Here is a 15,546-nt window from a genome sequence, read left to right on the forward strand (position 1 = left end):
CATCGTAATTAATATCCTGCGCACCTGGAACGTAACCTTGGCCATATTTTGGAAGTGCTTCTGTAGCTAAATGGGAAGCAGACTATAAATGATGCACCAACTGAAAAAATACCAATGTGACAATTCGGTCACAATTCAATTCCAGAGTTCATTATTTAGTCTTCTCATTTTTGATACTTTCAATGGGTGTGAGGTCACGAAGACAAGAGACTCACTACAGCAGGGCTCCCAGCTCCTTGCAGGGGACAAACTCGTACACGTGCCGCACCTGCAGCACAGGAACAAGGACGGCCGTGTGATTAATTCGATATTAGTAATTATAATACTATTTATTTAACCAGGAAATCTGACTGCGTGGCACGGTGTTTGAGTGGTTGGCTCGCAAGTGAAAGGTGACAAGCTATAATCCTGGTCAGGGGTCCAACTCAGCCCATCATCCTTCTGGGGGCCGATAAAATTAGTACCACTTCGTGGGTAAGTAAACAGTGGTCATCCTATGCAAACACTTGCCCCCGGCATAGGAATGTGGGATCATTCTTTCATTGGCTCAGGGCCGCAAAACATGAGATGAGTGTGCAACGCTTAAAAAGTCCACACGGATGGGTTGACAAACCCATTTGCTGCCCTGTCATCTTCGAGGCCACCTTGCAGTCGACAGTCGATTTTGTGAGTTTCAAATTTTTTTTGCGATCCATCAAACGTGGCCCATAAAGTGTTGGACTTAAGTTGAGCGCCACCACGCCCACGACTGAAATGTTTCTGCAAGAACCATGAAGAGAATGATAGCCTGCGAGGCAAGGCCTCGGTGTGTTGCAGTGGAGTGAGTGTGCCCTCTTGTGTTGCAATGTCGTGATATTTACAGCTCTACATGTATTATAGGAACCTTTGCAACATTCGTCAATAGCATTGCCTTAAAAGAAAAACAAATACATAAGCAACGTTCGGGCAATGGCCTTTCCCCATTGAGCATAAGAACGTTTACTTTGAATTGCAGTGAGAAAGAGCAATTGCACGCTATGTCACCAAATATATATATATTTTTTAATTTTAAGGCAGTGTTTTTGACGAATGTGTTGGTGTTGTGCTTGTACATGGCTGCCAATGCAGCATCACCAAATAATGTTTATATTGATATGTGGGGTGGAGTAGTGGTGCAGTGGTTGACGCAGTGGTTTGAATCCAAGCCACAGATAATATCAGTGACGAGGTAACAACTGAACCACATTTCCCTTGCGCGCGTTTGTGCGGCGAGGCGGATTTGAAATAATACCACCTGGGGAACTCACGCTGCCTGGTGTGACATCACACCAACGGTACTCAGATATCACACGAATACGTGTAAAAAAAAAAAAAACACTCGGCCTTTGTGCAATACGCAAAAAAATAATCCATCAGATCTTCCTGAAGAACTTCATCATGGTCCTCCCGTCTTCATTGACCATCAAAAGTAGCTGTCGGCGGTGTGTTTTGCTTAATACATAAAGGCAGAGTGCTCTTTACACGTTTCTGCGAGATGTGTGAAACTAACGGTTTGCCGGACCTGCGCTATCTTTCTGTGACGATGGTCGTTCCTCGCCATTCACAGGTTTCATCATCACATCGACGTCGCAACGGCGGCGATATTCGCGACACCGCAGTGCCACACGAATCGGCGCTGGCCTGCACGGTGCAAAGGCCCCCGAGCTCACGAGTGCAAGTTCAAACTTGCGCCCTGCTAAATTCGCACGGGCTGTACTGCCAAGCCCTCCTCAGGAGTCTTGTGACCCGCGAACGCTCTGTGGTTTGTCTGCTTTAGCATGCCGGTGTACTACTCACGGGAAGGAGCCAGCTCTCATCCAGGAATGTGGAGACCTGCCAGCACAGGCGACACATCAGAAACAACACAAATACAATTTTCAAGCGAGCCCCACTCTGGCGACGAGGCGCTCCGTGTCGAACCCGATCCACAGCTTGCGTCTACCCAATCAATGCTGCTGAAAGGGAGGCCGTAGGGCCGATGGGTTGTGTAAAAAAAAAAACTTTTAATGTTTTTTTTTACGTGGAGAGATAAGATATATGAAAAATATATATTGCCCACTTATCTATTTCGCAATAGTGTTTGGATTTATGCGGGTGTATGTTGAACTTCTTTAGCACCGTACGTAGCCAACTGTGCTAATCAGAGGAGCATCCAACCAAATGTAGCTGCATCGATAAGACTGTACAGACGCTGTAAAAAACAGCAGGATATGTCCTTCACGGGGAACCACTGAAAATGTGGTTACATATATTCGACTACCCGCCTTGGCCAACAGCAATGGTGACCGATGTCTGAGCTGGTCCAACCCGCACTGACCAGAGTGGTGAAGTATGGCCAAAAACCCCTGTGACCGGCATGGCACGGGGGAGTACTTTGTCCACGCATTCACGAAAGGCTGCATGTTAATATGTATTTACTAATTTTCTAAGGCACATCACAAACGGGGGACAGCCATGGGCAGAAGAGAAAGGGGAAGCTCTTGAGCATGGACTTGTACTGTGGTGGTGGGCAGCTGGCAAAGGGCAGTTCCTGAGTATGAGGGCAGCAGCACAGAAGTGACCTGCCATCACAGCGTGCTATTTGACAACGATCTATATTTAACTTAATTTTAATTATAAAAAAAAAATATTGCGATTATGATTTGCTCGCTATTTTTTATTTCGCTTATCTTCGTCCGTTCGTTTCTCACTCCGCGTGTCCTGATGAGGGTCGTGGTGTCAGCGTGTTGAGAAGGGCCGTCCAGACCTCCCTTTCCCTGGCGACAGACACTAGCACTACACGACTATACACTACACTATACACTACACTATTCACTACACTACTATACACTACTCTATACACTACAGCACTATACACTACTATACACTACTATACACTACTCTATACACTACTACACTATACACTACTATACACTACTCTATACACTACTAGACTATACACTACTATACATTACTCGATACACTCCTACACTATACACTACTACACAATACTACACTATACACTACTGCACTATACACCATACACTACTACACTATACACTACTATACACTACACACAGACTCTAGCTCTTCCTGGGTAATTCCGAGAGGCCAGCCGAGCGACATCGTGCCGCCAGCGTGTCCTGGGCCGGCCCCGGGATCTTCTACTGTGACTTGTTGCGCAAGTCGGAGAAGTGGTGTTGTATTTTTGTTGATGAGACCCGATTTACGGGCTTCTTGGCACACAGGGTAATTCAAAATAAAGTGAAACTGATCACGGGTTTTGTCAGAAGTGCGTGGGGTAATGGAGTGGCGAGCATGTGAAAGGGCAGGGGGGATTGTGACATTACATTATTAATATCCTCCCACCTGCAAAGTAAAACTCACTTTTGAATAAAGATTTGTTTCAAATTGTAACAAGCAGCGTCTACAAGAGCTCCAAATTCCTATGTCTGAAACCTGAAGGATGAACGATCCAATGTCTGCGCACGTTTCGTGGAGTGCCTCCCCCATTCGTTTACCGGCGAAAAGCGTGGCTCTACAAACTACACATTTGCGCGTCGGCAAGAGTCTAATCCGCTTGCAGGGTGAGCAGCCAAAAAAAAGGAATTAGAGAGTGAATTGCAGCAACACGGTGCAAGCGCACAAACGCAAACAGAGGTGGAGAGATGACGTTTACTTACAACCAAGGGACAGTCCATCGAGACCACAAGTCGATTGGTTAGGGAAGACCGAGGCCGAAAGGAGTACAGCCAAACAAACATAATACGCACAAAACACACAATAGACAGGAAGGACAAGATCAATGGGCTCGCATAATGCGCATGCATAATGTACGTTGACACAGTAATCCCTCGCACCAACCACTTTGATCAAGATCGCAGAAACGTGGTCACCACATCTACGCCTCTATATAAGGAATGAAACAGACTCCTCCACAAATCTGGCTGTCGCCTGATGAAGCTGGTTGTAATTACTGGCGAAACGTCGCACTCAGATTGTAAATGTTGTGGCTTGGCTCTTCAACACACCGGTGTGCTGTACTCGTGACGAATTGGCACGTTCTGTTTACGTGACAACCCTTACTAGTTGGCTGTGTCGGGTGGTGGTGGGTTTTAACGACACATTTATATATTTATGTGAACTAACCCAAAAAAACCTCTATTATGGATGGTATTGGTCGCGAAAGCCTACGTGTTAAACAAAACACAAACGACCACACCACTGAGATATTGAGTGCAAATCCCAAACGCAATGAGCGTGAGCGTGTGCGGCCAGGATTCATCGTAGAGATGGAGCGCACAGATTCTCGCTCCGCTGGTTGGATCGGTGACGCGATGGAAACACCGAATCCATTGAGCCCTCGAGATTGCCATAATGAACGTGTTTCATAGCACACCACACTACCAGAAGAACCAGGTAAGGCCGAAGATTAAAAAACTAAAAAAAGTATGAATATTTTTGTAAAATTTAAGAACAGGACTTGAACCGATAGAAACATATACGTACACGTAAAAATTCAAAGAACTTCAGAGTAGATAGGGGGGAGTGGCTGCACACTGGTTGGAGCACTGTGCTAAGAATTTTAACAGCGGAGTTTACTTTCTGGTCTTGGCTAACAGTGGTGGTGCTATCACATAACAGTGTTTGCTTTTGCGCAACATTGGGAGTTTTAAAATGAAATGTAGTAAAACTACACCTGCCAGCTATTTGAATTTCCGCAACTAACAACGAGAGTTCAGGAGTTTCTGTTTGATTAAAGTCTTATATTTGTAGATAATGTGTTGGTGAAGACAGGGGCTACAGACATACACGATTCCCAAGCGAATAACTATCTCTCGTGGGAGAAACGGAAAAAAGAATGGTTAAGGCAGTGAACTCAGGTTTTATAACATGGCACATTCTCAGATCTTGAAGCTTTTAAAACCAAGCGGCCGTGTCTTTTACACCCATTATGCATCTCTGCGGCAAGCAGCGACTTGCCAACACTGTGTGTGTGTGTGTGTGCGCGCAATAAAACTGGGGGGGGGCAGAGGAGGGGGGGGGCACACAACGCCTGCAGCAGAAGACGACGGGGACCAAGGTAGAAAAGGCAAGTCCCCGCGTCTTCCGCCCGGAATTTGTGCGCTTCAACGCAGGTATGACAGGAGGCAGAAGGCCTCGCAGCAAGTCGCATCTTGGGCCAGCTAAGGATGAACTGGCGCCCTTCGGCGAAGAACCTTCACCGTCGTTTAACGAACGAATTGTGGAAATAAATTACCGACCACTTCAATGGGATTTACGAGTGTCGGATTGAAGGAGTTTGGCACGCGAATTGACGCGAGCTTTTGGCTGGTGCGCACGCGTGCACTTCCTGCTTAGCGAGCGCCAAGTAGCAGCGGGTCCCACCCACAAACTCAGTTCCAGGAGTCCGGATTCCATTCAGGAAAATGTATTACATGCATTTTTTTCATTCTGACTTTAGCAGCCACTAGTGGTTGCAGACATCGCTTGAATTCATTCGATACGCAATATGTGAACTGGAGAACAATTAGAACCATCGGTATGATGGCCTTTATGCAGAAGTGGATTGCCTGTAAACGGTGAATAGTTTGATGTTAAGGGGGAAAAAATTAATGAAGTAATTTACTGAAGTAATGTACTGAAGTAATTTCTTATGCAGTGAGTCAGCGGCTCATTTTCGCCGAACAAAACCAGTCGCTCTTTGGTTGTGGCACCACCTTGTGGCACAGACTCTCAACTGCAGCACCAAGAAACCGCTCATTCCCAAGTCTTTCTTGAGAGCTTTTCACAGAAATATGTTTCATGAAAGAAATGGATCAGGTAAAAAAAGAATGTGTACATTGTCATATTTTACAAGATCTGGGAGATCTTTTGTTTAGCGACATCGAAGTCTGTCTTCAAAACTCACCTCTTTAAACTGGCCTTACCCCTGGGTTCTGACCATTTAATAATGGTTCTGTTTGTATCCTGCTTTCCACACATGGCACATTGGGATCTACGGATGAAATGCTCCTTTCAGATGTAAATTATTATTATCATGGAAGGACGGTTTCCCGATTAATATAAATCACAAGACGAAGAGGCGTTCATGTTTGTGTCGGACAAACAGCGGTTATGTTTACACAAGCCTGAACCATCACCCGATTAATTTTAATCTGGCCAAACACGTGGCACGGGTTGGGGCATCGCCATGGTGAAGACTGTAAAGATAACATGAGCGCTACTCATCCAGAATAAAATCAGTGAATAGAATCCCCACCCTCAACCTCAACAGGTCAAATATTGCCGGGGGGGGGGGGGCGTGTACATCGCCATACGTTTACGCTGCAAGTTAAAAAACGCGACGCGGGTCAGACTGGCACACCAGAGGCTGATGTTCACACTTGCGCGCCACCACCTTACCTCCAGCTCCAGGTTGAAAGACAGTTGAGCAGCAGCATTCACCAGCGACAAGAATGGCTCTGCAGAGCACACACAAAAAACCCCACACACCACGGAGCGCACAGCGATCGCAAAAGCCACGGTGCCAACTCGCCACGAAACGGACCCAATCTCGTTGAAAATTGGGAGACTAAGCCGGGTCAAGCTTGGCAATACCAGGGTTCTGTAGGCCTTGGCTGCAAGGCGGGCAGGAGATGGCAGAACATTGGATTCTTGGATCCGTCTACCTATTGGAGCTCGGAGTTTCATTCTCTCGTGGGGTTTTTCCCGGCGCTTTGGTTTATTCTCATGACATGGAATTGTCCAAGTATCCCAACGCAGGGTCCTCCTGAAAAAGAGTCTTGAGGACTTGAAAATAGCATTTTTACTCTCATTATATTACTACGAGGCGTAGATTCATACGTAACATACATAGATGGTCCGTAATCAGAGAATAATTCGGTACCACCTTACATTGCAAAAGCGTAGCGCATAAAGTCAATTAAACATATCGAAAGGAAACTGCCTACTTTTATTCAGCACATCAAATTTTAGTCATTCTGGGGTCAAAATAATGTGTTGTCTACTTTTGAGTGCAAATAAAAGTGTGTACATGACAAAACTTGGTTTTGACAATTTTTTACGTGAATCTCGTTAAAAATAATTTGTATATGTACATATTCATTTTAGGATCTCAATCCGGAAAATAACAATGGTTCATTATTGTATGGATAATTATAATATATTTGAAATAGCGCAATACATTATTTTGTTGCAACAAACACGAAGTGCAGGATTGGCGGGACCTGGACCGCTTCTTTAAATTAAATCTTGAATTGTCAATGCGATAGACGAGTCTGTGTGCAACATTTCAGCTCGTTAGGCCTCGTATATCCAAAGATATTAACGTCTGAAAGAATATAAACAGACAGCAGGGCAAGTGAAATAAAAGTGTGTGAAAAGCGTCGTGATGCGTTGATTTAGCGATTAAAGCTGATTCTCATGGCCGTGCATGTCACAATTGAGCGTTTTCAACTCACAAGTTGTGTGAATTGGGGTTCACATGGACCCTGCAGCCACTAGAGGCTCTAAATTATTATCATAGAGAGAGTACTGTGGATTGTACAGCAGACAAGAAAGTATTTCTTGAATTTATCGCAGCTGCAGAAACTTGGGAGAGGAGTTGACAGGAGATCATTCCACATTTGAGCAGCGCAAGCAGCAGAGGAGGATGAATGGGAGGCGTTGCGTCCTGCAGTAAGGAAGTCGAACGCAACATGGAAGGGACGGTACAGTCCATCTGGCAGCAGGGGGCCATGGAAACCCATCACATGCAACAGATATACGAACCGGAAACATTCTGACACCTGTGATGAGATGCGTGGCATATCGTGAGCTGAAGAAATCCACGTTAATAGATGGATTGACTCATCCCTCCGCCTCAAAGTGAACAGTTGTAGCAATGACAATTGGTTTTTTACCCTTTAATCTGGCAACAAAACTGACACCTTTTTTACAAGGAGTCATGTTTGCATAGACCACAATACCTGCAGTCGTAATGCAAACAAAAAACATAACTCTGATAATGATATGCACTGTCCTTGAAGTTGATTGGTCCACACCCGAGACAGCTTTCCTGAGAGTCTAATCTCACATGGTGTTGGAGCAGATGACGCCAAAAGGCGTAGCAATGTGCTTTGTTCAAGCAAAGGAATACACTCAAGCTGTCACGTGACGAGCTTATCACAAATGCCGAAGTCCGTTACCGAACGCAGCACGTCAGCCGGTGTCTGAAATAGTCAGAGCCAGGAGCCTTTGGCGCTCTTCAGACACATTGCCAGGTCCTGATGATAATGATGATGATGATGACATTTCGAACGCGCGGGATTTTGCTGACAAGCCGACAACTCAGAGGTCTGGAGCCAAGCTCAGGGCTGCTCGAAAGCCTGACTCAGCCAGACGGAGGGGGCCTGTGGACGTTTCTAGAAAGTCAGAGTGCATTTGATGGTGCGGATGTGCAAAGGGATTGACTGATTGCCACGTGGTGTGGGCTATGCATAGGCTTCATGTGAACGATTCGTGTTCTTAAAAAAAGAGGAGAGGTTTGTTACCCAACATGTCTTCGTTGCCAATGATGGAAGAATCGGGCTCGTACCATTGCTACAGAACGGCAACACGAAAATCACCATGAGCACAGCATGACTGTTACATCCAACGTATTTGTAGCTAACACATGTACATGGAGCTACACCTGTGTCAAACAAGGGCGGAGTGCAGCCCAAGTCATGAGCACCTTGCACGGTGAGACCGGCGACCCGTATTCGATTCCCAGCCATGGCTAACATCAGTCGGCGAGTGATACGAGAACCGGCGTGAAAGTAACAACCGCCGCGACCGATACGGCACGGAGAGGCCTTCACCCAATGGCTCAGAGGTTAAATCCTGAGTTTGAATATAGGCAGCCGCCTGTGATGGTCTAGGCTGATGGTCATCAATGACTGCACGAAAAACACCTTCACATAAAAGTTTGGATGTGCACTTAATTTGACTAAAATTCCAGCTCTGAGGATGAGTTATCATTTTGACTGTCATGCTATGAACGTTACTCACGGCCAACACCGGTGATGATTATCTGAACCGGTCCTAGGCCTCCCCTATGTCGATTCAGCGTCATATGAGTACCTGGTGCGATGTGTAAACATCGGTACTAGGGAGACAAAGTACGTGGTGCTGGCCACTCACTGCCACACCTCATAGCTGCTCGCTAACAGCACTTGCCCCAACAGTCTTTTATAGGCTATCCGGGGGATTCTTTGTCTTTGTTCCTGTCAAGAGGCAGAGTGTGTGTGGAGAAGAGCTGCCCCCTAGTGTGAGCCAGTGGTCACTACGAAGGAATCTCAGAGGAAGCTCTGCGTCATCCGCTTCCGCGAGCCGTTCTCTAAAACTGGGTGTTTCACTGCCTCGTGAGAGTTCTGAATGGATATACTTCATCACTTCACATGACGCTGATACCACACCGGTAAATATCAAAGCGGGGAAATAAAGACAAATACGTTTCATGAGGCGACAGCATTTCAAATACGTGCGAACGTTCGCAAGTTACTGGCGTTGTCAAGAGGCCGGTACCGACCACTTTGATGGTGACGTGACGACGAATAACACAAAACGCGATAATTGCGGGGAAAAAATATTTTAAAAGTTCTATTAAGACAGTCTTCGACTTACGAACATTGACTTAAAACGCAAATTGAACCACGGCACTATTTTGCCCACCTGATCGATCCTCCGCGACATGTAATTGAGTCAGCCTCGTGCTGGAGGCGAGTGTCTGCGCGGCCATTTAAACACACAGTCGATTGCTGTGTTCCGCCTTACGAACTGGGCCTCAGGAACACATTTGCCTTCGTAAGTCGCGGACTGCCACCGTCTATATTTAACAGAAAAAAAAAATCCGCCCGCGTCGCGCCACCTGGAGCATGCAGGGCTGCCGTGCGAGCTCACGGACGACGGAGCTCAGCGCCTTCTTGGCGAGCGCCACCCGCACCAGCAGCCGGCCCCGGCCTTGGGCCGTGAAAATGTCCGCTCGGGATTTCACCGTGTCCACCAGGAAGGAGAGCAGGGGGACGTTCCTTGGGGAACAAACGCGCCGCGTGTTTCGCGCGTCTGTGGCAGCCGACAACACGCGCTCGCCGTTGACGGCAGCGCCTTCACGGTCGGCTGCATACGGTGCGAAAGAAGTTCAATGTGCGTTCGTGTTTCACTGCCTTACGAAGTTCAACATACGTACATGTATGTACGCTGAACTTCTTTAGCACCGTACGTAGCCAACCGTGCTAATCGCAACGAGAAGTTGTTGCTTTGGGCAACGATGTTATATTTACACCACGCTAAGCTGCGAATAAAGTGGCTTAGCAAAGCGGCTGGGTGGTGGGTCAGAGGTCGGAGTGCTGAGTGGGCACGGTTGAGATTCAAATCCATAATTCAGCCGCCAGTGATTAAATTGCGCTCTCAGTCGTAGCGAGGTGATGGTCTCAGCCCGGTTACCAATGCCTGCATGAAAACAAAAACATCAGATGCCATTTGGTTTAGCACTTAACATGCCTCAATTCCAGCTCTGAGGCTTAAATATATAGTTTTTTCTGTTCTCATTTAACCATGGTTACCACGTTGTGTTAATAGCTCTGGACGATCCAAGCAAAGCCAACAACAACTGCAAGCCCAGTTCAACAAACGTGTTCAGCGCACCACTCTCAAATAGATCGCAGTCCAGTGGGGGCTCCTTGCACAAACGAGAACGATCGTCAACGCGGTGGTTCAAAGTGATCTTTATCGAGACCGCCGTGCAATTGCGAGGTGACATCTGCCGGTACGCGTGACTCAGGACGATCGCCACAACGCGGAGCGACCTGAGCACGCTCAGAAACTGCCCCCCCACCGGTGCAAGGAATTAAATGGGGCCCAACCGTCAAAATGTCCCTGCCTCTTCATGGCCTTGTGTGCCTGGGGGTTCTGCTGCTCCCATGGGCCCCCGGTGCAGTTGCACTGCCTGCACACTCGACAGCTGCTGTCAAGGACGCCACGGTGGTGAGATGTTAACTCCCTCGTCTGATACGCAGGTCATGGGTTCAATTCAGACCCTGATGCCTGCTGCATATTTGGAGTTTGCGTGTCTCTCTCCCCGTGGTAACGTGAATTTTACTCCGGGTCCTCCGGTTTTCCCCTCCACATTTAGAAACATGCGTTTAGAGTATTTTGGCTGCAATGAGTGTCCACATGATTATAGGCCACTTTGTTGAGCTATCATTTGTGATAGCCAGGTCGCTGCTGAGAAAGAGCCATACAGCTCAGTGGGCCTTACCTGGTCAAATAAAAATAGTTTAGTTTTGGTTTAGTTTACTCGACTGTCAATACACATGAACAGAAATAGTAAAATAGTACCTTGTGCAGTAGCTCAATTCAGAGAGGGCCTCAATCCAGTTCCAGTAGTCCTTGTTTGTAAAACTCAACGCAGACTCTGTAAGATGTAAAAAAACAAAAATAGGATATTTCTTAAGAAACGAATGACAGCTACTGAACGTTATGAGTATCACTAATACGAAGGGGAAGACTGTCAACGGACAAGAGCCGTCGTGGAATGGCAGCCTGAAAGGAGCGAACACGATCGTGGATAAGGAACAGTGCTGTGGTTGAGAGACGAGGTATAAGTTCGCACGCGCAGAAAGCGGATTGTGGCATCCAGGAGTGAATCTATGAATGGCTCAAAAAGATTTAAGTGGGAAAAGATGGAAACATTCAATTTGGAATGCTTCGAGTGAGGAGTGCATCGGCCTGCATCATGGGAAGGCACTTCTTGAGTCCTTTCAGTCGGCCATTCATGCACACTCGATGGCACAACATTGTATTTGTCACGCACTCTTTATTAGAGAAGGAATTTAACAACATTAACTGAGAAAATCAACTCACGACACTTGAGAACTCGGTTTAATCACCGGCAGCTATGCATTTGAAACTAGATTCCATACCTGTCAACCCCTTATCAGTGCCCTACCTTATGACAGACCAATTCAGACCTTATTGGTCACCCCGTGCCCTTACAAATCTCAACGTTCATCCTACAAAGTCCCATCAAAAGGGAGAAGCACAAACAAAGACAAACATTTTTGCCCGCATTGAAACGGCTGTACGCCATATGGACCTGAAAACTCAATTTCCCTGTACAAGAATACGGGGTTAAACCGTACGGGTTGACAGCTATTAGACTCTAACCTACGCTGGCTCATTACCCAGACACACAGCATTAGCCACCAACCGATCCGCCTCTCAGCGCTCATCCTTCTTACACATTCGAGAGCGCAATTGTATTTTGAATGGACTCAATCCTCTTTGACAAGCACGGAATCGCACGGTGTGCTCCAAGCTCACGTTTCAGGCCCTTCCGCAGGATGTGTTCGATGTTCTCACAGAAGGTGTTGAGCCCTGGGGTGGCATCGCTCACTGTTGGTGTACCCTGCTCCTGCAGGGTCAGCACGCTCCCTGAACACATACACACACACGCAACAACAACAACAACCGCCATTCGCCACTATGTGGCGGTGACGTCACCACGACGCTTGTGCCAGGATGTGTGCACGTTGAGGCCACGTGAAGTATCGAACGCCTCCCGACAGGAAGCCACGGGGCAGACCCAGGTGCCACAGGTCGACTGACTGAGATGACTGGCCGATGCACCGCCTGTGCCCCCTACTGTGCCAACTTGCTGTATTTTAGCCGCCCGGCATTCCGCTCGTTGTTGTGAGCGTCGCTTTTCTGCCCTCTGTTGTTGCTGGAGGGCGACAGCCTCTAGCTGCCCAGTCGCGTCCTTCACGAGCCTCCTCCACAGAGGCCGATCTTGACACCGCTGGTACCAGTCATCGGCAAGTCCACTCAGCTCCACATCCTCTTGTACCACATCACTCCATCTCTTCTCTAGCCCGTGCCGTGCCCGTTTAGCCCCCTCTATCCGGCCGAACAAAAGCTATTTGGGCCTGCGGTGGCTGGGCATGCGGGCTACATGACACACACACGTACGCATCGTGCACCGCGCACGTGACGGGGCTGTCGCATTGCTCGCCAGACCCGTTCACTGAAGCTGCGCTCCCAGTCACAGTGTCGGGGGGGGGGGCAAAGCTGTAATCGAATATAATGAAACGATCCGCGATTACCTCTCTCCTCTCCTGTAAGAGTAAATAAATATTTATTTAATTTATTTTACGAGGTAAAGACCCAATGAGCTCGCTCTCAGAAGCGATACTTTCAACAAATCGTCGCCCAACGAAGTGGCTTATCGCGTGGAAATTGATCGCAGCCAAATACACTCAGACGCACGATTCTAAATGTGGAGGGAAACACCGGAAGACTCGGAGAAGAATCCATCGTCCATAAATGACGTCACGCGATTTTAGACGATTTTTGACCCCCCTCCCTCGTCACACGGCGTCACATAAAGTCAGACCCCCCCCCCCTCAAATATGACGTCACAAAGCTCTGCCCCCCCCCCCCCCAAAAATAAAACATGCTTCAAATCGCTTTAAACTATTGTCATTGTAGTGCGTATTTAATGTGGCGCTGCACTCTGATGTTGTAGGAGAAAACATTTATTAAAAAGTCTATTCAATTAAGTAGAACATGCTGTCTATATTTATTTAAAGTTTCACATTTTGATGTGAAGTCACATTTCTCAACCCCCCCCCCCCGTCACACATCGTCACACATTGTCACACATTGTCACACATCGTCACAAATGTCTGACCCCCCCCCCTAGGTGCGTGACGTCATTTTGGACGGCCCCAAACTCCCAATATACAGCAGCAGCAGGCGTCAGGGTCGGGATCGAACCCACGACCTCCTGTATACCAGGCGAGGTAGTTAACATCTCATAGCCACCGTGACGCCCCTAGAGGTCCGCAGCGTCGGCACTGGGCAGGTGTTCAATCTCACACGGCTTCCACATCAGCGGTTGTAATTCAACTCGACTGGCTCACTCCAGCCACCGGCTGCATCCATGTGCACACACGTGGCTCCAGCCGCACCAGTCTCAATACATCATCCTAACACGGCTCCATCCCTCACCCTGCCCCATCCCTCACCTTGCCCCATCCCTCACCTTGCTACATGCCTCACCTGGCTCCATCCCTCACCTTGCTACATCCCTCACCCTGCCCCATCCCTCACCCTGCCCCATCCCTCACCTTGCCCCATCCCTCACCTTGCTACATGCCTCACCTGGCTCCATCCCTCACCTTGCTACATCCCTCACCCTGCCCCATCCCTCACCCTGCCCCATCCCTCACCTTGCCCCATCCCTCACCCGGCTGCGACCCTCACCCTTCAACCCTCACCCCGCGCACACCCCCCCCCTGCCCGGACCGCGCATGTTTCCGCGCCGCGCTCACGCTTCAGCTTCTGCAGCAGCGGCTCCCTCCGGGACATGGCTGCCCAGTGGGCAGTGGCTGTCCAGTGGGCAGTGGCTGCCCCTCGGCTGCCCCTCGGCTGGCCCGTGCGTCCTCTCTCTCCTCTCCCGCGGCGCGAGGAGCAGCAGTCCCCTCGGCTGCGTCTCGGCGTCTCCACGCGCTCACCAAACACCCCGAGATGTGGGGGGGGGCGGCAGAGAGGGGGGGCCGAGAGGGGATGGGAGATGACTCGGGGTGGGGGAGAGACTGACGACGCGGAGACCCGGATCGCCGACTACCGGGGTGGTCACGGCGCCACCTGGTGGCCGGGGCCCGCACTGCGGCAGCTGCGGCTGCTGCCGCCAGACTCAAGCCCCACCTCCCTCCCCTTCCATGTTGACATGCAGGGGTTGTCTTGAGTTGGGGGTGAGATCGCGTAAATATATAAACGTGTACTCTTTGGTTCTTTCGGTAAAGTCACGTAGGTGAAAATAAAAATAATAATTAAAAAAGTGAAAAAAACTCAATTAAATCACGACGTTTCGGGCGGAACACAACGTGACTTTACTGAAAGAACCAAAACTTCAAATCTAAAATATAAACGTGTGTCGTTAAGCCCGCCACCACCCGACACGGACAATTAGTAAGGGTTGTCACGTAAACAGAACGTGCCAATGTCATGTGTGGTTTTTGACCATACTTCACCATGTTGGTGAATTGGGAGGGGGGGGGGGTGAAATCAGGGTAACCCAGAACTAGTTCAGATGCCAATTACCAGTGATGTTAGTCGTGGCCAGGAATCAAACTCATGTAGCCTGGTGCTTAGTGTAGCGTGCCACCATCCCACCCCTAAATAAATAATAGAACTATGCTAAAAGTATGATGAGTTATAGAAAATGAAACAGTGATGAGACTAATTGTCTCAATATCAAGATTTCAAACTCTGGTCGAGATGAGGCCATTAAAGTGAGGAGCACTTTGTGGTAAGTCAACAGTGATCCTCATGCAGGTGGATTCGTACCTGCCATAGAAATGTGGAATTTCCACCACCAGCAAAGATGATCAACATTTTGACTTAAGTATTATTCACACACTGCGGATGTAATTCAGTGCATGTTCAATGTGCAGCCTCGCTGTTTCTGTGGCCATCTCCTGACAATGTAAAGAGACAGAACAGCAAATGTGCAGTGCCGGATTA

At 48.3% G+C, this 15,546-nt stretch overlaps 1 protein-coding gene across 1 annotated transcript in view; it reads right to left on the reverse strand.

Moving 5' to 3' along the window:
• Positions 1-14,605, reverse strand: part of LOC144944490 (uncharacterized) — a 28,505-nt gene extending 13,900 nt beyond the window's left edge. Inside the window, exons 1-8 of the mRNA XM_078872674.1 lie at positions 14,352-14,605; positions 12,343-12,453; positions 11,359-11,434; positions 9,890-10,049; positions 8,532-8,580; positions 6,403-6,461; positions 1,816-1,851; positions 216-268 (exon numbers count right to left, since the gene is read on the reverse strand). Coding sequence (XP_078728800.1) covers positions 216-268; positions 1,816-1,851; positions 6,403-6,461; positions 8,532-8,580; positions 9,890-10,049; positions 11,359-11,434; positions 12,343-12,453; positions 14,352-14,388 — 581 coding nt within the window. The 5' untranslated portion in view covers positions 14,389-14,605. The remainder of the gene's footprint in view (positions 1-215; positions 269-1,815; positions 1,852-6,402; positions 6,462-8,531; positions 8,581-9,889; positions 10,050-11,358; positions 11,435-12,342; positions 12,454-14,351) is intronic.
• Positions 14,606-15,546: the final 941 nt, after the last annotated feature.

The sequence above is a fragment of the Lampetra fluviatilis genome, chromosome 35, assembly GCF_964198595.1.
Source record: "Lampetra fluviatilis chromosome 35, kcLamFluv1.1, whole genome shotgun sequence".
Classification (NCBI taxonomy): Eukaryota; Metazoa; Chordata; class Hyperoartia; order Petromyzontiformes; family Petromyzontidae; genus Lampetra; species Lampetra fluviatilis.